Source organism: Molothrus aeneus, chromosome 7 (assembly GCF_037042795.1).
Source record: "Molothrus aeneus isolate 106 chromosome 7, BPBGC_Maene_1.0, whole genome shotgun sequence".
In the NCBI taxonomy this organism is placed as follows: Eukaryota; Metazoa; Chordata; class Aves; order Passeriformes; family Icteridae; genus Molothrus; species Molothrus aeneus.
Window position 1 is genome coordinate 24,560,677 of NC_089652.1, and position 27,169 is coordinate 24,587,845.

A 27,169-nucleotide genomic window follows, 5' to 3' on the forward strand; every position below is an offset into this window, starting at 1 on the left:
GAAGCATTGTAAAAAGAATGAATAGGGAGTTGATAGTGCCCTGCCTCTCTCAAAACAAGAGCCAAGACTTTGGTTAAGAACAAATCATAAACAGGATCTTTTGAAACACACACCAGCAGTTAAATCAGCCTTTGGTAAAGGGTTAAGTTTTAACAAGTGAAAAAATGAACAAATTCTCAGAATCCTTAAAAGAGGATGTCTATCAAGGGAGATTACCAGTGTTGTTGCCATTGAGGAAGAAGATTCAGGAAAGCTTTCTGACCAAAGCAGAAAGCTTTTCAGCATCTGCCTGTCCCTGTTCTTGTACTGTTAAAGACCAGCCAGTGGATTAGCAGAACCTTTCCCCTGATCTATGGCCCTTCCCAGCTCCAGATGTTATGGGACAGACATCACTTCAAGAATCTCAGCTATGGAAGCATCAACAAAGAAAATCACCTGCCAGAGTGGTGGAAGAAACAAGAAGTAAGCACACTAAGAAGGAGACATTGTTTAAGTACCATGCTCCTCTCTGCTCTTGCAAGTTTGCATAGCACCAGCTGTTATATAATTTTCTATAAAATGCCTAATTGAACTGAATCTGAAGGACAATATCTCTGCATAGTTTGAAACAAGGCATTTTTGATATTCTTCCACTAGGTTTTGACAGTTTCTAGAAAAGGAGGCAGATAATGGTTCTGCCCGACAGCAGCTACAGCACAAGAAAGTGTGCTAAAGTGCCTACTGTGCCAGAGGTAATCAGCTCACTCTCTATTTATTTCACCAGTAGCTGACAAACTAAATTGAAGTCTAACTACTTAAGCTTCCCAAGTTAAGTCAGTCCATTTTTTTCATGGTTAATGATTTTCTCATTAAATGTTCTAATTTCTTATGAATTGCACTAATAAAAGCAAGTCCTGCTGGTGTTTTCAGTGGTGGTGGTGGTTGTTTTTAAACACTGCCTTCTCATTGATGTGTTAAATTAAAACCCCAGGCACTATAAGGGTGCAATAAAAGTCTTTATTGTCAGAAAGATTCCAGCATACTCTTTGAAATTATCAGACACTCTACTACTTCTTTTGCATTTAATTTTTTTTAAATCCCTTTCCATTTGATTGCCCTGGCAGCCACCAGAAGAAAAGACTTTCTTGCTACTGACTATGAGATGCCTCCTTTTGAAACCTGTTGTAAGGAACCAAAGGAAACCTGCAATCTTTTACCAGGCACTGAGAGTCCATAATATAGGCAGCAAACAAGTTACATAGCAACACTATTTAAAGTCACATTCCTTAACAACCTGAAGTATCTTGGCTAAAAAGTTGGTTCTATCCATTGGGTTTCCCTTAAATGATAGGCCAATGATGGGTGAAACTAAGAGACAAAAATTCCTATGTTCTGATTAGACTACCAAATTATTTCAGGGGGCCAAAAGTAATACTAAAGACTGAAGATAAGGATTATAGCAGGAAATTCTTGAAGTGGTTGCTGTTCCTTTAGACTTCTAATCTGAGAACTTCGTTGATTTCCTGCTGCCTTTTCATTAGTCTGAATCTTTGGGTCTGGATGCAGCAAAAAATAGATGTCCCTGTTTTTGGAGCAAAGCATGTTCTGCATAAAGATGGCTTTTTAACTAAGCTGTGATATGCATTAACTCTGATGTGTCCCAGACAAATCTCAGGCATTGATGTTATGAGGAGTAGGCCCTTGAGTTACAAACTGACAGCCCATTCACCCACTCCTGTGCAATTGCAACTTTTTTCTTCTCTCCCAACTTCCCTCACTCCACACACATTTAAGGAAGTGAACAAACAACAGACTTCTACATTTTGCATTAACTGGAATTTCCAGCACTCCTAATAACCACCACATTCTACAGAACATCCCAAGAAATTTTAATCTCTTCTTCCCTCTTTCTACTGTACCTGACTGGTTAGATAACAAATACAGTTATTAAGGGTTAGAGAACTGCAAGGGGAAAAAAAATCCCAGAATAGAAGATCTTTTATTTCTAGCAGAATTTAATCCCTTCCGCTCTGGCATTCAGATACATTTGCTACTCCAAAATACATTCACTAGTGCTGTCATTTTCTGTGAAATATGCCATGAACAATTATATTCACTTGTTATCTCTGAACAGCTACAGTACAGAAGTGCAGTTATATTTTCATGTTTGTTCAGTTCAGCTCTTGGTCTTGATTACTATACCAATCAGATTACACAATAATAGTAGCCAAAATTGTTTATTATTACAGTCTAAGCTTGATTTCTTGGGCATTCCCCCCCCCCAAAAAAAAAATTCAGGTTAAAAAAAATTTCTTCCCTTATACAAAAGGCTCCTGTTGTTAATATTCTGATTTACACGCTGCCGGTGGTAATGATTTGTATTCACGGACAGTGCTTAAAGTGTGATTCACTGACAAATCAGTTAAATCACCTGATAATTCATTTTAAAATACTACTCTGTACCATCTTTCTAGAACTGAAAAGAAGAAAGAAATTCTGAACTGAAAACTGTACTAATTTTTAAGGACCTCCTTCATCTTTAAGCCAAGAAATAAGAATTTTAAGACCAAGAGCTGTTGGCTGTTGAACTAATCCAGTACCCTATGAGGTGCTGTTCAGTTTTGAAATGGTGTCTCTAAATGTCCTCTGAGTATGAGTCAGAATGATTGAGGCTGGATGTCTGAAGGCCATATGATCCAAATCCCTGCTAAAAACAGGGTGCACGGTGGAACAGGTGCCTCAGTGCTCCACAGACTTGAGTTCCGTGTGGCTCCAAAGAGGGAGAGTCTCCAATTCTCATGGGCCCTTTTTCTATGTGAGCCCCATCATTGTGATCTTTATTATCTTTTTCTCCATAACATCTAATTCAAATTCTGTTTGTTGCAACTCAGAGCTTTGACTCTCACCCAATCACTATGCTCTTCAAAGACAAACCTGGCTTCATCTTCTCTGTGAAGCAGATATACAGAAAACTTCAAAGTGATTCTATATACTCAAGTATTTGGTTTGCAAAAGCCTTTCTAATGACTGAATCATTTTCATCAAACCAGTCATTGCATTTGGCCTGCCTAGCAGTAGAGCATGAATAATCTCTGAAATATACAAAAACATTCTGTAAGATAAAAATGCAGACAAACTGCAAAAACATGCCAACAAAGAATTAAATGAAGTATTAGCTTTTTAAAAAACTATCTTAGCTCCAGAAAGGTAATTAACTATACTTATCTCTACAGAAAATCTTGCAATGAAATATCATCCTTTTTCACATTCAGTTACTGATTCTTTCAGCTATGTTTTTCTAGAAATGCCTAGGAAAAAATATTAACTAATTTACTATAAATATAGAAATGAGAGCTTAGTGCAATTTGTCTCTGGACATGCAGATTTCTCTCCCAGCTGAAAAATAAGTAAATAAAAAAAAACTTTTTCAACATCATGCTCTCAGACAGGAGTACTCTAAGATGCAATGAAATGTGGCCTATAAACTCACACAGAAAATTTACAAATCAAAGAAAATACTGTGCATGTGTCAATACCTTTTTCTACTCCCCTGATTCTATCTTATACAGAAGCCTATGAAAATATAACAGAACACATCAGACATGATCTGCTCTCCAGAGATGCAGACACGGATGGAAACCTCCAAACAGGAGGATGAACTGGCAGTACATGGCTACTCCTTTGGCATTACAAAGACAGCAAGCACTGACTGCATTTTCTGAAGCCTTCTCTAAAGCCACAGCAATGAGAAACTCATTGTACACACTTGGGAGCAATAATTAGATTCTACTCAGGTAAACTAATCTATTTTATGTGCAGTCATTGACAAAAACGTCAGAAGCTGTTATCAGGGGACATCTCTTTGTGATGACTCTACACTTGTGACTTGCTCAAAATAAGACCTGCATAACATGACATCTCTCTGGCCATGAATGCAAATAAGAAAGGATGTCTAGAGGGGAACACAATTCTAGTTACATGAGCATCAGCATTAACCAGTAAGCTGAAACCATCAAACAAATCTCACCAATCTCACTTAAGCAGCTCCCTACTAATAAAGGACACAGTTTTCAGGTAAATCCAAAGTTGATTATTGTTTCAGGAATTGAGCTGCCAGTCCAGAAAACCTATCTCTAAGACCCTTACCAATCTGAAAATCTTTGATTTTCTGCAGATATTATTTAGGCATTAGTGGCAAAGATGTCACACAGCATCAGACATGGACTAGCTTCCACTTAAGACTTCTGCTATGAAAGGTGCAAACCCTGATTAATGCATCCCAGCGAGGGCACTGCAGGAAATATACTGGTACCTATTTTTAGTGATAAATATACCATCAGGACTTCCTACAAGCTGTTTCAGAAGAAAAAGAAAAATAATCACCTTGCCATCCTCTGGTACTGCTACCTTTATAATTTTGGTGTGGGTGTGCCATTAACCTGCAGCTGAATTAAAAAGCAACTGTAGCGTCACTATTTAAAGTACAACTCTTCCTACTGCTACAACTTCTCTATCTACTAAAAAACAACCCACCTCAAATCAAACAGTTGAAAGGTCTTTCTCCTCCCAATGAAAGGACTACTGTTATTTTAAAAGGTGAATGTAAGCCCTATTCAGTTAGGAAGACTGTAGCAGATATTTTTTAATACAAGAAAGAAAAACAGAATGCAACTTAGCAGTTCTCCTGTCTGCATCCTGACACATAAAATGCTACCCTTTTTACAAATAAGTATTTGAATCCCACAGATTATCCTTTTCTGCAAAGAAATTTTATGTCTTATGTTCTAGGAGAGGGAAAAAAATTCATCATTAAATGACAAAATTATACCAAAAAATCCCTTAGAACCACTGAATAGTTTTAAGGCAGAATTTACTATTTACATAACCAAAGTGCAATATAGCAAGCCATTAAAAACATGCCTGCAATGTTCAATTTGTTAAGCCACCTAAAAGGCTCTGAAGCACAAAAAGGATTACCCAAAAGAAAAAGATAATATGCAAAGTATGTTTTTATTTATAGTGGCTTCTATCTCTCCTGTAAATGGGTGACTGCACTACATTCTGTTTAACTACACCTTATCATTACAGAGCAGATCACAAAGAATAAAAGCAAATTGCTCACAATTTCAGAACTTTCCAACCATGTACTGCAGTTATCTCCAGCACAGCTACCAAGTGGACATATTTAAGCACTTTTTCTAGTTAAACCATCTTCAAGGATAATCACTATAGTTATTTCTGCCTTAAAGCTTTCCTACATGAAATTTATCACTGTAACAAAGTAGTCAACTGTTCCACAGTTTCTGTATTCTAATGTATTGTACAATGCTTTTTTTACTGCATATTAATAGAGCTGAGATTCAAGAACACAACTCCAAATATTTTTTTCAATAAATAATTTCTTCTGGGTGTAATGAAAAATACATGCAAAAAAGCTAGCTAGATAGCTTACAGGTCTGGAAATTTTGGAGAGAAATAGCTACGCAGGCTTTAACAGGCTGTATCACAACTCAATATACTGATAAACACACTCCTGAAACTACATCCAAAAGGACCAAAGGTCTTGTTGAAATACCCAGTACCTCACTTAAGCACCTCTGCAAATCTTTCTTTGAAAAATGGAATGTGACATTAATGGCTATTTGGCAGATCAAGTTTATACCCTGCCACAACCTTCAAATCACCCTTTATGAGATACAGGACCCCGTCCATCTTGTGCATTCTTCTTAAGACACCTTTGGATTACATATATATCTGTGCACTGCAACTCCAGGAGGGAAATACCATACAACCAATGATAATTTCAAGGTATTTCAGACTTAGGCCATGCAAGACAATGTTTGACCGGTGCCTTGTGGTGTTCTTCATCTCTGAGAAGAGTCAGTGCACACAGAGCCTTCTCTCAACTTTCAGATTACAAATACTACCTGCTTACTCCACTCTGAATTCACCTGTGCTTTCTTTCACTCACAAGCAGTAAGAAATGACCTTTGCAAGTGAAGATTTAAGTCCCAGGCATGAGAGTCTCTTTTTTGTTCATGCAACATGAGGCAGGTTTCTCACACTCTGCACACCCAACAGCTCTCCACTTCAGGCCAGAAAGACCCTGGGAATGAGAAGCTGAGGCTCATTCTGAATGAGGCAGTCAGGGAATACCAAGGTGTCTTCTGTTAGAAACACCTGAGGGGTTGCTCAGGTGCCTCAGTGTAGCTGTCTAGTGCCTTCTTACCCAAACACAGCTACCTGAGGCTTTTAATTGGGGAAGGCAAGTATTAAAATGGGAATTACAAACAACACCTTCCTTGGCTGAGCAGCACTACAAGCTAACCTGTAAATTCCAGAGCAACTCACATTGCACTAGAAACTTATGTTTAGACAAATGGATTGCATTTACTGAACTCTGAAGTTGCTACTAATATAATTAAGATAGACAAAAGTCATTTACCATCTTTGAAGTCAGCATTTTTCTTCCTCACCAGAATTCGGAAATCTTCTGCTGGGTTAACACTGCCTACCTACAAAAAGTACAAAACCAATTCAATTGTCTTCCAATAGCCATCTCTCTCTTCTTGTCAGGCAACAAGAATCTTTACATTTCTTTTTATTTTCATATGAAAACAGAAACCGTGTACTTCTCCGCATTCAGACTCAAAAATGCAAGTCTTATAAAGTGTGTTAATGCACAGTACTCCTGGCAAAGGCTGGCTATGACATGAGCAAGATGAACTCACTCTGCTGCACTGTTACAAGGTGGCCACTTCTCTGCTGCTGAGAGGACAGAAGCACAATAATTCAGATTATCTGCTAGTTCAGCTTTGAGATCTTCTGTAGCACAGACCTCTCAGACCTCCCTAATCTCACCAGATGCTTAGTAAGGAGTGTGAGCTCCCAGGCACAGGGGTACAGAATCAGTGGTGTGCCACTCCAATAGGACCTCAAAATTAAAAGATTGCCCTTAAATCATCTAGGCTTTCTGGCAGAGTCTGACATCTTAAAGCCAAAGTTCTAAATGGGCATGTAAATGCAGAAATCTTTCAAAGGAAGTAAAACCAGGTCAAATATAAATAAACACTGAAAAATGGATGCATTAACTTGAGGGGGGAAAAAAAAACCACAACAATCCTACATTGCTTAAAATTTCCTATCAGCAATCATAATTCTCCTACTTTTTTTTTATGCTTTGCTGTCAAAATAATTAATGGACTTTGCAATAAGTTTGCTTGGTCTCACTGTATTTCTTTAAGATCTAGCAATGCCACTTTTCAGGAAATATCAGAAAATTATATTAGAAGTGCAGAACACTGACACTTTTTTAGACTTCAAATATTTTTATAAGCTTCAATAATGCTTTTTTTCAAAATTAAAGAACAGCACATTTGAAAACATGAGAAGTTAGCTCAATATTAAAATTTTTTTATAATAGGAAAACATCAAATAAAGGAAGGTGCACAGTTGCGAGTTAGGTTTCATCTAAGCCATAAAATTATAAGTTAGATCTAGTGGCAAGATGCAGCCAAATTTCTGATTTACACCCCCAATTAATGCAGAGAACAATGTCTAAAATCACAGCAATACTTTTGATTAAATACACAGAGGCAACTTCTATGTTGCAGAAGATATGAAATACAGCAAGAACAAAATTCAACCACTGAGCTCCAATTTTGTTTTCTTCAGATCCTCAGGCTTTCCTTTTAGAGTTCTAAACACCAGGAGAGAATTTTGTCCTAAAATATCCACGACTGATGGAAACTTGTGTTAACACATGCCCAAGGGCAGAGAAAGTTGTCTTCACAATCTCTAGCAGAGTTTCAAATGTACAAGTAGACAGTATTTCAGTCATGTTTCAGCTAGAAACTCTCCTTTTATCAGGAATTCTATATATTCACTACAATAGACTTAAAGAATTAATCTTCCCCTTTGATAATCAGATTTGTAAAAATATGCTTACAGAGGTGATATTGCCTTCAGCAAGTTTCATAAGGCTAAAGCTCTCTTCCTCATCTTCAATTTTTGGTTTCTTAAGGCTGGGTTCATCTTCACTGCAAATGAGAAGGACAAAAATGAATATAAACACTTGAAGATGATGGTCCTGCCTACCAACTAGGGAGTCAATAAATTAATGAAATGTACACTGAACTAAACTTCATTACATAACTGTTCCAAAATCAACACTCAACCATGCCTTATTTTTCCCTTGGGCTGCACAAACCAGAGAGTAGAAACAGAAATCAAACTTCATCTTCATATACAGCAAAGGCATCACTTGTTGAAGGTATGAGATTATTCCTGCTTATTTCAGGTGTGAATTTCCTTATACAGACCTCCTTCATCTTTCTAAATACAGAATATCTCCAAAGACTTTATCTGGAATGTCTGTGTTGAGTTAGCCTTGATAATTTACTGTATATAACATGACGTTTGGTATTTTCACTAGATTTTTTTTCTAAACATGAAATGTCAGTGAAAATTTACCATTTTAGTAAGACATTAATTTACTGTTCAATCACTACCTGCTAGAGCATGTCTTGGAATTTACAGCTAATACAAACCTGTTTACACAATGGCTTTTGAGTCTAATGACCACTATTCTCCATCAGCACATGAGAGCTCTGTAAACTTCCACCTTGTATTTGTTAAAAAACTGATAACAAACTCTAGTTAAGCAGATCAGAACTCTTTTTGGACATTTTAAGCTACATCTCAAAATGCTTTTAAAAGACTATTTTTATTTTTAAAAGCTAATTGTGATTTTGGGCTACATTCTTACTTTGTCCTTAGAGGTAACATAGAGCAAGGTGTACATTCAAACTAGGAACTTAATTCTCACATGTAACATGCTACACTTTAAAGCATATCTCAGCAACAGAGGAAAATGCAGATAATCACAAAAGGGGAAGAAAATCAGATGCTGTCAGGCTACTGACACAGATGAATTGATTTCTATTTAAGAATGACTGAAAGCTACTGAGCAACCCAAAGGGCAAGATTTGTGTTCAAGGAATCCCAAAACAAAATAACAAGTTTTTCTGAAAAATTCTACTACTATCAAAAGAAGAAACTGCTTGATGATGTAGGGACAAAGCCAGAGATCCTGGACTAGGAGCCACTTTTCATTGTGCAAGATTACAACTGATTGCAAAAACTGCATTGCACGTTACAGAAGCAATCAACTATTAGAAAGAACTTGTGGAGTCTTCCTTTTTGCTTTCTATGGCACACTCCTCCCCTACTTTACAATCACTGTCTATCTCACTTTGTTTCAGTAATCTTCTCTGTCCTTAATTTTGTCACTACCAAAATGAAATCCCTTCTCCTCAGCAACTCCTGTCATTCAGCATAACCTTACTTATCACTCTGGGAGAAATGATGACTTTAGCTATGCCTAAGGACAAGGATAGGATACCTTTGCTTCATTCTCAACTCTGCTGACTTTCTGGCTAACCTTGAACAAGTTGCTTGATTGTTTTGAACATCCAGTATGTCTCTCTGTAAAAGGAGAAACTGATACTTATCAACACCAGAGAGTTTAGAAGCTCCACGGGAACCAAAAAATCTTGTATATTAACATGGTCTGATGAAAGGTGTAAAGAACAACAAAATTCTCTTCTAGAATATTTTCTTCCAAAAGTATATGGCAATCAATTTTCTTCTTTTTCTTCCTGCATTATTTTTACTGATTCAAAATGTTTTGGGATTGGAGGAAGGAGAAAATAAATGATGATGCTGCATTTAACAGCCTAGGACCAAACAGTTGTCATTAATCAGTGCAGCACAGCAGAAACTAATGAATCCATAGCCATTTATACCAGCCAAGGATCTGACATTTAGAATATGCACTGATTAGCAGTATTTTTAAACTGCAAAACGTGCAATTACTATTTGAGAAAAATTAATAAAATACAAGATTAATTTAACACACCCACTTCTACATTAATATAGAAGCCTTTCACATCCTACAAAGCTGGATGAGATAACAGCCTCTCCACAGCCAACTTAAGAAGGAAAAAGTAAAATGTTTTCTATATTATTGGAATTTTTTTTAAACTACACAGATCTTAAGCAAAAGTGATACAAATGAATACTGAAATCTCTATTAAGATAACATGCCTACAATTATGCTGCTTTAGTCCCATTAGACCTTAAAAATTAACAAAGAAGAATCTGGTCAATATGATGACAGGAGATATAAAACAGTTTTAGAAAACAAAAATAATGGTTAAGACATCTTTTAAACAACTTTTTCCAAATACCTAAGTGCAACCTACATCTTAGTATTAATAAGTTGAATCTCATAGAGCCATAGCATTTAGAATCACAGAATGGTTTGGGTTGGAAGGAACCTTAAAGATCACCCACGTCCTACACCCCTGTCATGGGCAGGGACACCTCCCACCAAACCAGGCTGCCCAAAGCCCCACCCAGCCTGGCCTTCAACACTGCCATGAAGGGGCACCCCCAACCTCTCTGGAAAACCTGTGCAAGTGCCTCTATTATTGAATATTTTCCTTAATCACTGTTACAGAGATGCACTTTCTTTATCCAGTGAATAAATTCTATTATCTCAGCTTTTCCCCAAACACAGAAGAAAAACACAGTTAAGACTGCTGTTGTAGCAATAATAAAATACTACCAGTCCCATTCATTGCTACAGCAATACCATTTTTCTGCAATTTTTAAAAAATCTTAACTATCATTCATTCTTCTTTGTTTAGTTGAGTCTTCTTTCACTTCCTTTACAACTTTTTAAGAAAAAAAAATCATTTTAATGCCCAATATCAATTTCTATCTAAATTACTTTTACAGCTACTTTTATCACCCCTCTAAAGGAAACTAGTTTTTAAACAAAATAGATTTCCTTCTTGCTTGTCAGATGCTTTTGGGAAGATATATTTTAAAGCAACTAACAGTAATGGGTCACTGCATTTTGTTTAAATTCTCTCTCTAGCTTGTTTGAGCCAAATTTTTTGCCTTTTATTTCTAAAATGGCTCTACCACTTTTTAAGATATACATACAAATGTACATATGTACATAAACCCAGAGAAACTGGGGCATGGAGTAAGGAAAAGAGAATTTAATCAGTATGAATTTACAGACACACCAAGGCAACAGGAATACACTATAATCAGCAACAACAACAAGAAAGCCAGGTGTTTCCCAGTCTGTAGACTGGAATGTGGTCCTTAGTCTCAAGCAGCAAATTGAGGAGTCCTGGGTCATGTCTTCCCAAAGAGAAGATGCTGAGAAGGCTCCACCCAACCCAGAGGAAAGGACCGAGCTAAGCAAGAGCTCAACACCCCTCCAAGATGCCGTTCCAAGTGCTGAAAGGACTGAACCAAAAATGACAAAATCAAGAGAGAAGGAGCTAACTGAGAACACTCCAATGTGTCAGGGACCCACTAGTTACATTATAGATTTCAAGAAATTAATTTCTCAGAAGCAGATTTTGTTTATGCAAATTGATTTGGCTGGGGTGACAGTAAAACTGCAGTATCAATTTAGCATTTATTCTTCCTATCTGCAGCACAAATAAACTAAACACAGTATATTCAATAACAACAAAAATACTCTGTCTTAAAACTGTTCAAACAATAGCTGTTCCAGGAAGAGTTATAACAGCTTGATTTTTTTTGGAGAAAACCACATTAATTGCACAGCAGATAATAATGAAACTGCTTTTTTTTTTGATATTCAAAATGAAAGCTAGACAATTACCTAAATCAAGCATGCTGAGAAGGAAGGCTCAACTTTATGGCTAATTTAAAGAGCCATGGCATTTATTCTGAGCTAAATTAGACACCCCCCCGCCCCCGCATTAGGTTATTTGAACTCTTTTATAACCACCTCTAGGACAAACTGTCTGACCAGGACACAAGAAGCAATGCAACAGATTGCCCAGAAAGGATGCACAAACCCTGAAGGTTTTCAAGGCCAGACTGTATGAATCCCTCCTTAGATCTCACAGGTGGTTTTGAGCAACAGGTTGACCAAGAAGCCTCCAGTGGGGTCCATTTTAATCTGATGGGTTTTGTAATTCTGTGACAGCAAATATAGACATGAGGAACTTACATGAGTAGGTACAGGCTCCCCAGACATGAGGAACTTACTGGTTCCTATTGTGTCCTGCACTGCAACAGTATGAGCACCACTATTCACAAGATACTCCAGACATTCTGTGGCACCACAATATTCTCTATCTATCAACATTTTTTCCAGTGTGTAACTCATTGATTTTCTGTTCAAAAGATTCCGAGTCTGATTCATCCAGCAAAAACAACCTGAAGTGTAAAAAAAAAAGTTTTGAAAAAATCCATAATACATTTCTAACGTACTTGTCTTTGAAGATGTCTTGTGCAGTCTTCTCTTCTTTTTTCTTGCCAACTTCCTTCAGGGGGAAAAGTGCTTTTACTCTTTCCAGAGGAGCCTGACACCTTTCTCTTACCACACAAGGCATCTCTAGCATTTCTAAAAGATTCTGTTCTATTGGTGGCAGTGGCTTATCAGCGTGAAAAGCCTTGTGCTGCAAACACTGCAAGAAACAGAACAGTCTGAGCAAAGTAGAACTTTCAATTATATTAAAAACTTACCATATGGTAAGTGCAAAATACCTTCCATATTAAACATACTATCTTTGTATTGCTGAAAAATATTCTGTCTCACAATGGACTGAAAGTTTATGATCAACTGTTTAAGGACATTATTAATGACATTAAACAAGAATTCTGATGCAGATGAGTGTTCCCACACTCATTGGAATGAGTGCTATGAAAATTATTAGAAAAATCCCAGGAATGAAACAGTCATCTGCAACTGTTCATATTTTTAGCTTCACTCTACCTTTAAAAAGCAGTTCTCTTATAAAACAGTGCCACGGGAGAGATTTCTATACACTTCAAAATTAAGTAAATGAGATCTATCCCAACCACACATTCCAGTTATTGTAACACTTTAATGTCCCTCAAAGAAATAATTTCCTCTTGGTCAATTACACTCAGTATGCATACAGGAGGAATGTTCACAAGCTTAATAGAGAATGCAAATAGAAAGAGAGAATATTACATGTGCACAGGTGAGGCACAGAATATATGCATGTTTGGAACCTAGCTTTGAATGAAGGGGCCTGACAGATGCACAAAGCTGGAACAGATGGCGAGAGCTACAGAGAAGGATTTTTCACCCAAGTGTAGAGTCAGTGCACACAGTCACAGAGTCAAGCAGACGGGGAGAGATGAGGTTAATGAGGCAGGCTACAGAAATTCCATGGAGGGTTTTGGAAACAAAGTAAATATCTTCACAATTTTGTGAAGTGTGAAATAGCAATAGAGAGGTATGTGCATTTACAAATACACAGATACCAGTGCATGCACACAAACACATCAAAACATGTGATGTTCAAAGGAGACAATTTTTTTTCCATGTCCATGGTACTAGGAGCATTAGACATCCATATGGAGGTACCTACTCAGTAAACTAGGAATACAGCAGAGATTTGCTCCCCTGTTGGCTGTCAGACATGACATTCATTTAAAAAACATCAAATCAAAGTTCCTATTCATACTGGAAATCTGCCAATACAGAAAATCAAGACATTATGTGACACATCAATACTGGTGTGTTTTCAGGCTGCCATTAACATTCCAGTCCAGACTAGAACATACTGCCAAAAGGAGGCAGTTGTACAAGGCTACTGATTTGGAAACACTTGTAATGATTTAAGGCACCATTATTTTGAAAGAGTAAAAATGTTGCTGGAAGCTGCAGTAATGGCTCTTGTGACAAAAAAAAAAAAAAAAAAGTTAATTCAATTAAACTCACAAAGCAAAAAAACCTAAGTCCCCTGTTATGCCTTTGTGTTTCAGGCTTTTGTAACTGACATCTTAATGTGTGCAGCTGCAGGAGCTGAGCAGACTGAGAGGCCACAGTATCCACTTGTACCTGTTTTTAAAGTAGATGACTACATCTCAAAATTGAGATGGCAGGTCATGTCAAAACTGAGGTGCTAAATGGAGACTAAGTTAAGCAGACAACCTGGAGTTTCTAAACCAATACTGTCCCTCTTATCCTTGTTTCCCCCCTTCCTTCTGTGTCCAGCAAGAATCACTCCCACCCTCCCTGCTAGAGGAAACCCACACTGCCACTGCCTTGCAGACTCACTTCTATTCATGCATGCGGTCACCAAGGCACTAGCTCCTCATTGCTCTTCCTAATTTCTTACATCTCCACTTCTAGAAACACAGCCAGCTTTCAGAACAGGGGTCACACCAAGATACTGGTCAATGGATGTAATGAACTGGGCTTCACACCATTAATTCTGTGATAAGCAATGACATACATGCACCAACAGAACCACCATTGTTGAACAATTTGTTTATTTGCTAACAAATAAAATGCACTGCATTCCCTAATCGTCTTAGGTGATACAAATCCCTGCATTTAAGATGGACAACTTAAACAACAATGTTGGAAGTCTACCATTACAAAAGCTACAGAGGTTCACCTAATTTTTTTGTGGAAGCAAGGAATAAAAGTTGAAAATCTAGATATAGGATATTCCTCATCTTCCACTCCAGCAAGCATTAACAACTACTTCTCACCCACTCTGTCATTTCCTGATGCCTACCACTACTTCCAGAGATATAATTTAGCTTGATGTTTTTGTTTAAATTCTGGCTCTTGTCACTTATCATTCCAAATATCTTCATGAGGCAACAAAGCAAGGAAATGAAGTAGGAGTTCATCCTTTTCTTCAGAGTTATTTTTCAAAACCATTTATAGGTTCTATTCAGCCCAATCCACTTACTGGCTATAGTCAAAAGATGATGCAGAATTTTTCTTCACAGTTCTTAAGGAACCAGCAGTACTGTTTTGCCTAAGAACAAAATACTAAGAATCTGGGATATCTTCACAGCAAAGGAGAGAACAACTTACACAGATTATTAAAAATTTTTTAATCATACAAACAAATGGGGCTGAGTGTGGCCAAAAGCACTAAGGGGACTAACAGTTTAGGGCTTTCTGAACAGCAAGGACAGAAATTGCATCCTATCCCATGAAGTCAGTAAATGCTTTTTCTACCAGTAGCACTCACCCTTACAAAATCCTATAATCCTCTAAGGAAATTGTCAAGTTACTCAGTTACCCTCTTCCAGCATCAATTGACTCAAGTGCTGGAACACTACCATCACTCTGTTTCAGAAGACAAATAGCACACCTAAAAAAAAACGTCTTTCACCAATAGAAGACATTCACTAAACTAAAAGAATGCAAAACTCTATCTAGCAATACAACAGAGGAAATCCTATCTAAGTACTTCATTTAAAAGCAATGCCCAAGTTTTGTAATATCCAAGCTTAACAACCCTTCCAAAAATAAGAGTTGTGAAGAGGTCAGCTCATTTTTAAGTTCTTGCCCTGCAATAACCTCCAACTGATCAAATCTTGCACTCAGTTACACACTGTCTTGTCAATATGACTGGCAGAACTTGATGAGACCTCTGAGTTCTTCAGGTGTCAATCAGAGTAGGGTTGAAGACAGTGGGCTTACATGTGTTCCTGAAGCACACATTGACCTTCAGATCCTTTGGTTATTTTAACAACACTGAGGAAGCAAGGCTTTGGGAAGCTAGGGTAAGCTTTCTTAATTTAAAAAAACATCTTCTTCCTACTTGTAAACCGAAATAAATCATGTGGAATTGCTGAGATATGAACATGATTGCTATAATACCATTTTTGGTCAATTTTCAGAGCAGAGTCACACATTCAATATATCTCCATGGTTCTGCATACAGTACAATTCTGCAGTTGCTTAAATTGCAACATAATTTTCTTTATTTTTGAATTTGCTGCGTCATTTTTTAAACACTTGGATTCCAATGTATAATTAAGTCTCTCATCCTCACAGTTGCAATGAAAGTCTTCGTGATATGAAAGGAATGCAAATCAAAATGGAGACAGCTTGATATAATAACTGCAGGAAGCGTGAACTGTTCTGTTGGCTCGTAAAGTGCATCAGCTTAGACACCCCAACAGAACACTTTAAATGTCAACAATCTTAATAACCATTTATTACTGATCCACTTTCACCTCAGACTGACCTGGTTTGGAATACTGCTAGATGCAACACTGCACAGAAAAGTCATGGGACACAGAATGAGAAGCTGAAGATATCCCCAATTTTCAGCCAATTTTTCTCTTTGTCCAAAAGCTGAAGACTGAATCTATGTCTACAATGCAGTGTTGAGAGGCAAGTTTTAACTTGCCTAGTCTGTGTGCCTATGAATATCACTGATGCTGTTGTGGACACCTCAGCACAGGTATAATTTCCCTTGCTTCCTGGAAACTAGAAATTTTAAAGATACATCTATGTCAGGGACAGCACAGAAATCACCGGTTACCACATACTTTAATGCCAGAGATTTATATCTGCATTTTCACAATGCAGATCTTTCCAACGTGAATCAAAGAAAGACAGAAGGCTGAAAAGTCTTAAGAAAAAAAGTTTTTAAAAAATACCATATAGTTCATCTCACCTGATATAATCTCTGAAAATGAGGGTTTGGAATTTTGCTGGGCTTAAATAGATCCTCAAATGTTTCTTCATCTTCATGAACCAAATTCATAGAATCAATCAGTGAGTCAACAGCAGATAACTGATCCACTAAGGCAGCAATTACATACAAAGGAAGATTAAATACACTTGCAGATGGATGCATTTCTTGAGATAATTTATAAATGAAGATTTGCTTCACAATGCGAGATTTTCACCCAGTCATTACATGCCACAGAACACTGTGCAGCTATGGATGTGCCAATAAAGAATATGGATAATGGACACAATAATAAACCCCTGCTTTATTTAAGGACTACAGTGTAAAGTCATAAAGACTTTTCCCCCAAGACCTCAATTATTGTTGCCTTTCTGCTTTAGCTTTTCTTCTTTTTCAAGATGTTTTCATTTGCAACAGAAGGTTTATAAGCCACTTAGAAAATAAGGATAACAGTTGGTTTGCAAAACTAAATGGCATAATATAAATTTTTAAAGTTATGATTGCAAATTAACACAGTTCACAATAGCCAGCTACTGCTTTGGTAAGACAGGTTTTAGATTTGTTATCAAACTGCTAGTTACAGGCAAGAAAACAGAAACAGCTATAGAAACAAACCAGCATGCTAAATATACCCTGACGTGCAGGTGCCCATTCAATGCATCTCATAACAAATGAAAGAAGCAGGAGTGGATTTTAAATTACATCCACTTAAGACTCATTGCTGTGCAAAACTCTCAGAACAGCAAGTCAAGTTTTGTGTAGCTGCATGTTCTCTAAAGATGCCATCCATCTCAAGCTGGACACCAATAAGCACATGGTTTAATAACACTCCACAGAAAATACTGTCTTTGCCTTTGTACATTATATTAACAGGCCATACTGCAAATGACTACAGGACCAGCTTTGCACCAACAGAGCAGCTGCCGCTGTTCTAATTCTAGCTAGCTAATCACACACTGCAGATCCCACAAGGTTTGGCCATTTACTCCCACAAATGAGTTCAAAGATCAAAGGATACAGAGGACTAATCGCAGCTCTCTATCACAGGAGCCTGTGAGACTCACAATGCTGTCATTTAACAGGACATACTGCATGCAAACTTAGGTCTGCTCAGCCTGCACCTGAAGTGCCAAAGGTTTAATACACACTTACACTTCAAGATGACATCACCATAATGGATGCCCAAATACCTGGGTGTTTTCCTAAGCCAAAATAACAACAGAACTTATGCTTTCATTGGTGAGCCAAATATTCTAAGATGCTCTAAAAGAGTTAGAAGAAGACAATCAGGTTTCTTGACCAGCAAATGTCTTACCTGTAGGAATGCATTTTTTACTGTTTTTCAAGGATGAAAATACATATTGTCTTAGGTCTTCCATATAGGGTAGCTGCACATAGATGAGACACTGTGCAAGAGGAAAGAAAAAACAAATTAGCCTGAAGAAAAAAAAAATCTGGATCCCCAGAGTGCCATGTCAGGGCAATCTAAAACCTAAGAAAAATCTGAAGATGTAATGTCTGTGCACACCAAAACACTTAAAATATGTACAGAGCAACACAATTTGAATCAGAATAAAACACAGCATTATATTTTATAACATAGTGATGGCTATACTTGATTTTTCTGCTTGTGGAATAAAGACCTCCCCACCCATCTGATCCCTTTTTCTCGTGCAGAGTTCCAATTATCCTTGCTTTAAATATCCAATACATTGGCGCTCTGGGAGGTTTTATCACAGCTTAGTGTATTCCAAAGTCAAAAGCTGGATTTGGTTTTTTTAACATTTCTCTGCCTCATTTTTTCTTTATTCAATTACCTCCTCCAGTTTATACCACCCTAAATAATTGCTTTGCATCTTTTATGTTTATACCCTTCAAAAGTCTGAAGATTGTTGTGTCCGCCCCCACCTCCGTCACGCTCAGCCATGCTATACATATTTAGCTCTTTCAATAGTCTCTTGTAAGAAAGATCAGGGGAAACATATGCTGCAAAAGTCCTGACATACTGTGTTGCTTCTGGGTCTCTCTGCAGAAGGCTAAGAGAGAAGAATTACCTCATATGTATCCTTAATATATGGAAAAGCTACTCCAATTTGTGGATAGCATCTTCTATCATAAGCATAGCGCACTACAGCCACCACTTTCATCTCATCCAATGCACGAACAAGCGCAGAAAAAGCAACTGCTGCATTCTGGAGGGAAAAAAGAAGTCGAAAAAATCATGCAAGTTCTTAATCATGAAATACATCTTTCACAGGGAATTCAACAGCATTGATTTAGTCAAGACTAGTTTCCATTTCAGCTATAACTTTAACACGAGCGTTTTTTCATGTTCATAAATCAAAGAAGCAGAAAGGTCAAATCTCATCATGATAGTGGTTCCATTCAAAGCTGAGCCAACTTTAGATTCAGCACATTCCACCTTTTTCAGCAGGTGTGAAGAACTCTCAGAGGTTTTGCATGAGATAGCGAAAGGGAGGAAAGTCCCTTAAAGGAACATATTAGAGCTCCAGAGTGAGCTTTTTACCTCCAGTTCTTTGAAGGTCTGTTCTAAATAACACAGTGACAGGGCACACTGTTGCTCTGCATGAGAATCGACTTCAGCACCAATTTCAGGTTCCTCACAACCTTGCTCAAACATAGTATCTAACAGTTTTTCATTATTCATGAGATACTGTATTAATTTGGGGTTTAATCCAACTTCTTTTTAACCTACTAGGCAATGAAATAAGACATTTCTGTAAACTGCATTAAAAGTATTTATTAACAAAGAAAGACAGGACAATCTCAAGCATCACTACTATTCTTTTTTGTTCTGCAGCAAAATACATTCAGCATTACACTTCAGTTTACCTTACCGCATCATCTTTGGCTGCAAAGACCTTCAGAGCTTGGTTGCCCATGTAGTAATGCCTCTTGATCTACAGATTCAAATGGTAAAGAGTTAGACTGACCAAAAGGTCACCAATACAAGTGGACCAATTAAATTACAAAACAACTAGCATTACTCAAGTCAGAAGTCACTAAATTTAATTACAGTGCATAGATGTTAAAGCCCTCTATTTGTCTCATATCTCCATTTATCACTTAATATGGATATTCAGTCATATTGGATAGGATATTATCACAGCCTCCTAGAGATGGGCAGGAATGAAAGACAGTGCTACTGGCAGCTGTTACCAGTCTGAATTCTACTTCAGTAAATCAAAAGTCACTGTGGAAAACTACAGTAGTTAATACAAGGCCTAAACCTACCATATCTATGCTATTAAATTTTTCTACCAAAGATACATCAAAAAGGAGCCACAAGAAGTCTCATCCTTAATTAATAAAGCTACTTCAACACCAACCCAGAGTATATACAGCTGTGCTAGCAAAGAACTTCTGTTAGCAGAGTTTATTCTATTCATGAACATGGCTGAATCTAAAACAAAAAGGAAAAAGAGATTCATTAAGGGGCATCACTGGAACAGCTGGAGCGACAGCAGCTCACACACACAGAAAGCCTACAATCATAGGAGACCTGTCACAAAGATCACATACTACTATGGACACTGATTAAAATAACCTCTCTTTGTTAAAGAAAAAAACCTCTTTACATTACAGTCTCAGAACTAACGTCATTATATCTTTGATTTTTCTTTCATTCATTTCATCTTTTTATTTTATCTTCTTTATTTAGCAAATTACCATAAGGCTGTTGAAGTCAGTGACAACCTGCACCAGAGCAGGTCTGTCCACTGTACTACAGCACGATTCTTCAGCTCAGATTATTCTACCTGCAATCCTTCTTTCCTGTTCTGTCTCTAGATGCTCAGAAAATTTTACATTCAGTATAGTATACATAACTACATGTGTGTATCACTACACCTTTTTTTGTTTGCAAAAGAAATTGTCCCTTTGTAATATTTTCAGGTATTAATTCTTGATTTACATGGCATGGCTTATAAATTAGAAATCAAAGTTTAAGCGGCCTCTGATCTTCTTCTGAACAACTCAGGAAAAGAATATAAGGTGGTTCTATTCCTTATTTAATTATGTATTTGGAGCTGTTCCAGTTTTTCTAGTCAATAACGAATCATCTTTCCATCGAAGTTTTTTTAAAAAAACAATTTAATATAAAACATACATTTGAGTAGTGTCAGTTTTATCATTCCAAACAATAAAATTTAGGAGGCAAAATTTAAGATAACATATGGGTCTTGAAAATTCCAGCTGTAGTTAAACCTTCCTGCTATCATACCTATCTATCCACTATAATTTTAATCCTGCAAGCACGCCTGAGTAATTTTATTCCACTGAGGGGATGTGCAGCTACTACTGTGCATAACTACTCATACTCCTGGCTACAGGACCAGAGTACACTTGAAGATATAATTTCTGTTTCTTATGAAATCCAGAGACAAGAGGAGTATATAATAAAAATTAATTAAAAGTAATCAGTATTTGGTACATTGAAAAATTTTAAAAACAACTTGTTAATTCTTTTATGCATATTTACATGACTCAAAAAGTATTCCTAAAATTAACTGTAACCCTACAATTATTAACTATGTATTTGAAGGCATTACCACACCATCTGACCAACAATGGGAAAATAAAAATCCACATGAAATAACAGTTTGCTCACAGGAACACTATATTCCTCATCTGCTTTCCTCTTAGTTTCCATTTTCAAATAAAGTCAGACTAAGTTGAAACAGGAGGCCAACCTCCAGCATAAGAAAACTCTGCACACAGCAAAATACATCCTGCAGAACTAAATGACAATAGTAAGACTCAGCTGGAGGCTAATAGTGTATGAAGAGATCCAAGAAATTGTCTCATTGGAACACAGGATTCAGACGCATTTCACTTATTATTAGATCCAGTTTCTGGTACAGGAGGTAGCACTCCCTAATATCTCTCTGGCCCAGGCCAATTTAGGGCACATAAGCTCAAGCATGAATGAGATGCTTCCTTGATCAATCACTTGCAGTGCACAGCTCCCACATTACTCAACAACTAAGTCTGAAAGTCCTCAGGGAGCAACCAGGTTACAGATTCCAGTTGGGCTGGCTTCTCCTTTCAGTAAATCACATTACTTCCTGGCTCCTCAGTGCTTATGTTTTGGAACACCGCACTGCAGTAGTCTAATGACACATCTAGCAACATGCATGAGGTCCCTGTGTCACCTGTAAAGTAAGAAGATGTTTAGTTACATCCATTTGGGAGTAAGCTCCCACAGATGCTTCCTAATTCATTTGCATATTTCCTTCATTGTAAAGGTGATGATGCCTTAGCCTTTATCAAGAGCTCTCCTTTGTTCAGGCAGTGAGAGATTTCAAAGAGCAGGAGGGCTGGGAGCTGTCAGAAGTGAAGGTGTAGAACTGCCATAATATCATTTCAGTTTTGACTGGTGAAGAGGACTGGGTGTAGGTAACTCCAAGATGAGTAAAGTTTCAGTCAGAAACTTTTTCAAAGAAAAAAGATGGGGAGCAGCTTAACATCCACAGCAATTACTTGGCACTCACATCTCTGTACTCTCTCCTCGTGTGTCCTTCTTGAAGAACAGTTTTGTTAAGCCTTTGCCTAAGGCTTTGCTAATGCTTAAGTCCTGGATTTTCTGAAGAAAATCACCTTGTGCTGGGTAACTTTTATTAAAGTACTTGCTCAAAGTAAGTTTCTTACAACTGTCAGGGACAACAAACAGCAAAGTCAATACCACAAGTAGAGATAAGTGCATTACAAACACTGAGCATCTCACAGAAATATGGAGAGCTTTTGAATTATGCTACCTTTGTCTATGAAGTCTTCACTATATTTAAGTTTTTTCACAATAGAAAGAGACCAGTCATGGTTCACAAACTAATCCTTATGGAATTGAGAATGAATGGAGGCAGCTTGAGGCTTTCTTTAACATCACTTTAACATTGAGGGAGAAGCTTCTGTTAAGAAGCAGCCATACTCTTGGCTGGACAAAGCCCAGAAAGGCTGCAGTCTGAGCTGAACAGAAGACAGACTATTAAAGTCTGTGAGATGAAATGAGACCACAATACCTCTGTCTCCTCTTTGCAGAGATCTGAGTTCAGTGACTCTGGCTTCACTTGAGGGACCAATGACCACACTTATGAGCTTCTTTCCTTCACAAGACCATATATGCTTCCATGTACTAGAATCAGCAAATAAGTCAGCCCTGCATACCTGAGTGGAGATGTCCCATTCCCAATACTGAAATCCAACACAACACCATGACTTCACTGAATTCAAACCAAGATCAAGTGTCTTGAATAACCCAGGAAGCTGAATAGGAAGACATTTAGTATCACACCTGTGAGGATCTAGTGAATCCCAAAACAGAAAAACACTTTCCTTCTGTTTTGTATTTCATTTGCTCTTCATCTTCCTTGGAAAAAGGAACTATATCACTCCCATACCGAAAACCTGGAGAACGAGAGAAGAGCATCTGGTAAGCATATGGGCCTACAATTTTAACACTGAAATTAGCTCTCTGAATATTTTAACAATGCATTCATGCCCCACAGCTACGTTCCACACATGCTCATCAAATTACTTTCCCTGTTAACAAAAAAAGCCCAAACACCCATAGACACATTTTGTACTTCACAAAGCACTCCTTGTACATCATTTTATGTAACATAAGTACTCTCAGAGAGTAGGAAAGAAAATAAGGGAACATCTTGCCTAACAAAGTTATGCTCACAGAATAGATTTAAGCAAATCAGAATAGTTTTCAGCAAAGAGATTGCAACACTCTGCAAATGTAATACAAGCAACCTCAAACATACCACAAATCATATCACATGAGGTGACACCAGAAGAGATTCAGAAAATAAAATGTGCTAATAGTAGAAGCAAGGTACACAATGGAAAACCAAAACACTTTTGGTATGCAGAACTGGTCTTTTTATATATTTCTTATTTTACTTCCCATGCCATACATTACAGGTATATGTCCACAAAATAGGAAGTTCTAATTTCTCAGAGGTATCATCTGCTCCAACTGCTTATTCTCCTATCTCAGCTTCCAATATCCTTCCTGTAATGCTATCACTTTATTATGTTGCCACAGACTAAGGATGATATCCTCAGGTGTGCAGAAAGCAGAAGGAACAGAGATAAATCCTTGGATGAAAAACCTATAAGCAGATACATTTTCCTACAAACTGAAAAGCAAACACACAGAATGAAAGAAATTTCAGTACGAGAGATCATATTTTGTATTTGCAGCAAATTATGACATTTCTCAAAAGATTCACTGAAGTCCAGGAGGCATCAGGAGCTCTTTTAGCATTAAAAATATCACACCACTGACAGGGAAATCTTTTATCTCTTTTGTTTACATTGAACTGCTCACCACTTCTTTTTACTAGTATCCCACAACTCCTTACTAACTTAAGCAGTCAGAAGATTAGCTGAGAACAGACGCAAATCCTCCAAAATGCATTCTCTGTAAGAAGTGGATTTTTTTACACAGTTTTGAAGTTGTAAAATGTAACTAGACCATCTTTTAACCATCATTTTTGATTAAAGAAGGTCACATTGTCGTTGGGACTTTATCTGATACTGCTATGAAACACCTATGAATACTAAAATTGAAATAGATTAAATTAAAAAAATACAGCTTATTCTAATTTTCAATTTATGTTATTCATCTGACAGCACTCTCTATTCTGTTATCTGAATAGTTCTGCTCTTTATAGTTAATATACTTGCCCTACTTGTGTGGGATTGAAACAGAAAAGGAAAGGAAAAAAACTAGGAGCAAAATGTATCTATACAATCACAAAAAATGAAACAGATTTGCTTAACTCAATTTTTAAAAGTAAGTACACTATTTCCTGCTGTTTCTGGGGCCTGTAGTCTTCTAAGGAAATTAATCTGCTCAGAAAGAAGCTGCAGGTCATAAAAGGTATGTTGCGTACCACTACTTCAGATTGATCCTGTTATAGTACAGCAAAGCTGGTACTCTTGAACACTAAACCCTCCTTTGATGGCTTCATCTTTCCAAGTGCAGAATAACTAGAGCAGTTGCTCATCTACAAAAAAGCAGCACTATGAAAGCATTCATGTTATCAGTACAAGTGAAGATCTAAAAATGGAGTAGTGGTAGCAGAACTACTCACTACAGAACTGAGATATGGCCTTCCACAGTGTGAAGTTCAGAAAGCTGTAGTGCCTTCTAAGCTCCATCTGTTGTTATTACTATTATTGTTGTTGTTAGTTCTATTATTCTTATTCCCATTGCCCTTATTATTCCTATTATTATTATTCCTACTACTGGCAAAGTAAGATTTTTTTTCTAATTATGTGAAAACAAAGTCTCATGTAACAGTCTCTGCTCCACCAGCCTACAGGGCTCACATTCTAAGATCACAGCGAGGCTTCAAGGTATAAAAATAAGAGGCCCTTAGGTGACCTAAGAGTCCAAGCCATTAGCTTCCCTTTGTCTTCAGGGTGCACTTAAAGATGTCATACCTTGAATAGTGTCATCTTTCTGAACCTCTGTCTCATCATCATCATTCAAGCAGTAAACAGTTTCTTTTTGCACATCCTCTTTTCTGAGGGTTTTAGCATCCACAATTGCCCAAAGTTTTTTCACCCTCTCTTCTGTGACCTTGGTATCAGAATTCAAAGAAAAGGAATGTTTAACATTTCAGTGGGATCCAGAGTACTTACCAGAACACACAAAAAATCCTTAGCCTGAGTGCTGCATTGTTTTGCCAACAAAAAGCTAATAAAGACTGTCAAATAATGCATCTCTGGATGCTACCATGTGCTTTCAGCACTGCTTCATCTGTATGAGACCTAACACACGAACTGTAGCATATTGACAGCATACTTGTCCTGGTTTTTCATTAAACCTGTAGGTTAAGCCATTTGTGGAAGTCTGAGTCACAGTATGGCATGTAACTTGCTTGCTATGCAATTTACTACCTCCAAATGTATAAATACTTTTGACAAAGCATTAAGAAATATGTTAAAGATACAGTAAGACTCAATGTTCACTCAGTTTGCTTGGCCAAGTTTTCCATCAGACTTACTACACTGCAGGATAAAAATACCTTATATTACTGCAACTTCCCCAAAAGGCAAAAAGATCCCAGTTACATTATGGGACTTGGGAGGGAAAGAAGGAATAAGTATTTACAATGACTGAATGTTTCCCAACTACAGGGAAATAAAACTGCTTTGTTTTCTCTCTGTTTAAGTGAAATTGATGGTAGAACTAGTACATGTGAAGAAAAATGTAGAGCTGAGCAGAAACCAGTAAAGGCAGAATAGAGCATGTCAGTATGACATACATACATACGTACGTACATACATATGACCTCAGGCCAGTCACTCAGTTTATGTTGCTTATTCTCCCAAAATTACTTTATTTTGTGTGTAAACATCTTTGGGAGGGGACTCTTTCTGTTTGCACCGGTCTGGCACAATAGCCTAATAAAAAAATTTATTAACTATAAACAGAAAGATGATGCCTTTCAAGGCTAGTATACCCAGCTCTCAGACTTCAGATATATTTCATCTTCATAATATCAGGCTCAGTCTCATGTTGAAACAGCAAACCAATTAAACTCCATCTCACCAGATCCATCAATATTGCCACACTACACAGTTACCTATTAACTATTCTATAAGGAGAAATTTGCACATTTGCTGCCTTTAAACACACTTTTTCCTAGGACTGATTAAAGGAATCATATCAACTGTAAGAAACAGAGTAGGGCCAAGCTCTGCCAAACAGTACAAACAGGCTGAAAAAACAGACCTTTTATTCCAAGTCTGAAATAACAACAGATGTGATTTGAAACAATGGCTGGTAAAACATTTACACCCACATGTCCAAAATTCCTCTTGTGCCTAGGGCTTAGAAATTATATATAAAGTCTCACATATCACTGATGCTGAATGTAAATCTTCAATCACAGCATTCTTAATCAGGGTCATCAACTCCAATACCACTAAGTGCCAGAGCAGACAACAATTACTCTTATTTCTGTACCTTATGAATTTTAGTTATTTAATGTGTATGGTGAAGTTAAAGTTGCTGTGGGAACCAGAATTTTAGACGTACTGGCTTCTAACCAAACAAAAATCTCTATCGTAATTATCTGGATGTTGTTTTATCTTTATTTTCTCAGCTTTAAGAGAAAAAAAACCCAACATGTAGTGGCACCTAACTTGCTGCCAAATTGCACTAGAACATATGATTTTACACACTTACTGATTTGTAGGCCACAATCCTTATAGACAAATTAGGACCAATAGTGAGCTGGCAGGGCCAAGGCATAGGCTTCCTTTCCATTTTCTTAAACATTGAAAGGCGTTCCAGGCTCTCTCTAAATGAAGGAATCAGGAAAACAGCAATGAATTCTGGTGAACTGTAATAAAGTATTATAGACAATACACTCTCCTTAAGGAAATGCAGGGGTCCAAACTGTTCCAGCTTAGATTGCATAAAGCAAATAAACTGGATCAATAATCTTACCACTACCCACTGTCAGAAAAGAGAATGACAAAAAGAAGTGGTACAGTAGATTATCCCCATCCTGAGCCTTTATGATGGTGTGACACTAGGGCTTAAAGGCACTGTGTAAGGTCTATTGATAAAACCACACAATTGCTTCTTAAGCATTTTC

The 27,169-nt window shown here is 37.3% G+C and overlaps 1 protein-coding gene across 1 annotated transcript in view; it reads right to left on the minus strand.

Moving 5' to 3' along the window:
- XRCC5 (X-ray repair cross complementing 5) overlaps positions 1 to 27,169 on the minus strand; it is a 51,160-nt gene that overhangs the window by 12,034 nt on the left and 11,957 nt on the right. The window contains exons 7-16 of the mRNA XM_066553876.1: positions 26,755 to 26,869; positions 25,002 to 25,140; positions 22,834 to 22,946; positions 19,382 to 19,444; positions 18,578 to 18,715; positions 17,839 to 17,929; positions 16,506 to 16,633; positions 12,310 to 12,506; positions 7,928 to 8,018; positions 6,425 to 6,494 (exon numbers count right to left, since the gene is read on the minus strand). Coding sequence (XP_066409973.1) covers positions 6,425 to 6,494; positions 7,928 to 8,018; positions 12,310 to 12,506; positions 16,506 to 16,633; positions 17,839 to 17,929; positions 18,578 to 18,715; positions 19,382 to 19,444; positions 22,834 to 22,946; positions 25,002 to 25,140; positions 26,755 to 26,869 — 1,145 coding nt within the window. The remainder of the gene's footprint in view (positions 1 to 6,424; positions 6,495 to 7,927; positions 8,019 to 12,309; positions 12,507 to 16,505; positions 16,634 to 17,838; positions 17,930 to 18,577; positions 18,716 to 19,381; positions 19,445 to 22,833; positions 22,947 to 25,001; positions 25,141 to 26,754; positions 26,870 to 27,169) is intronic.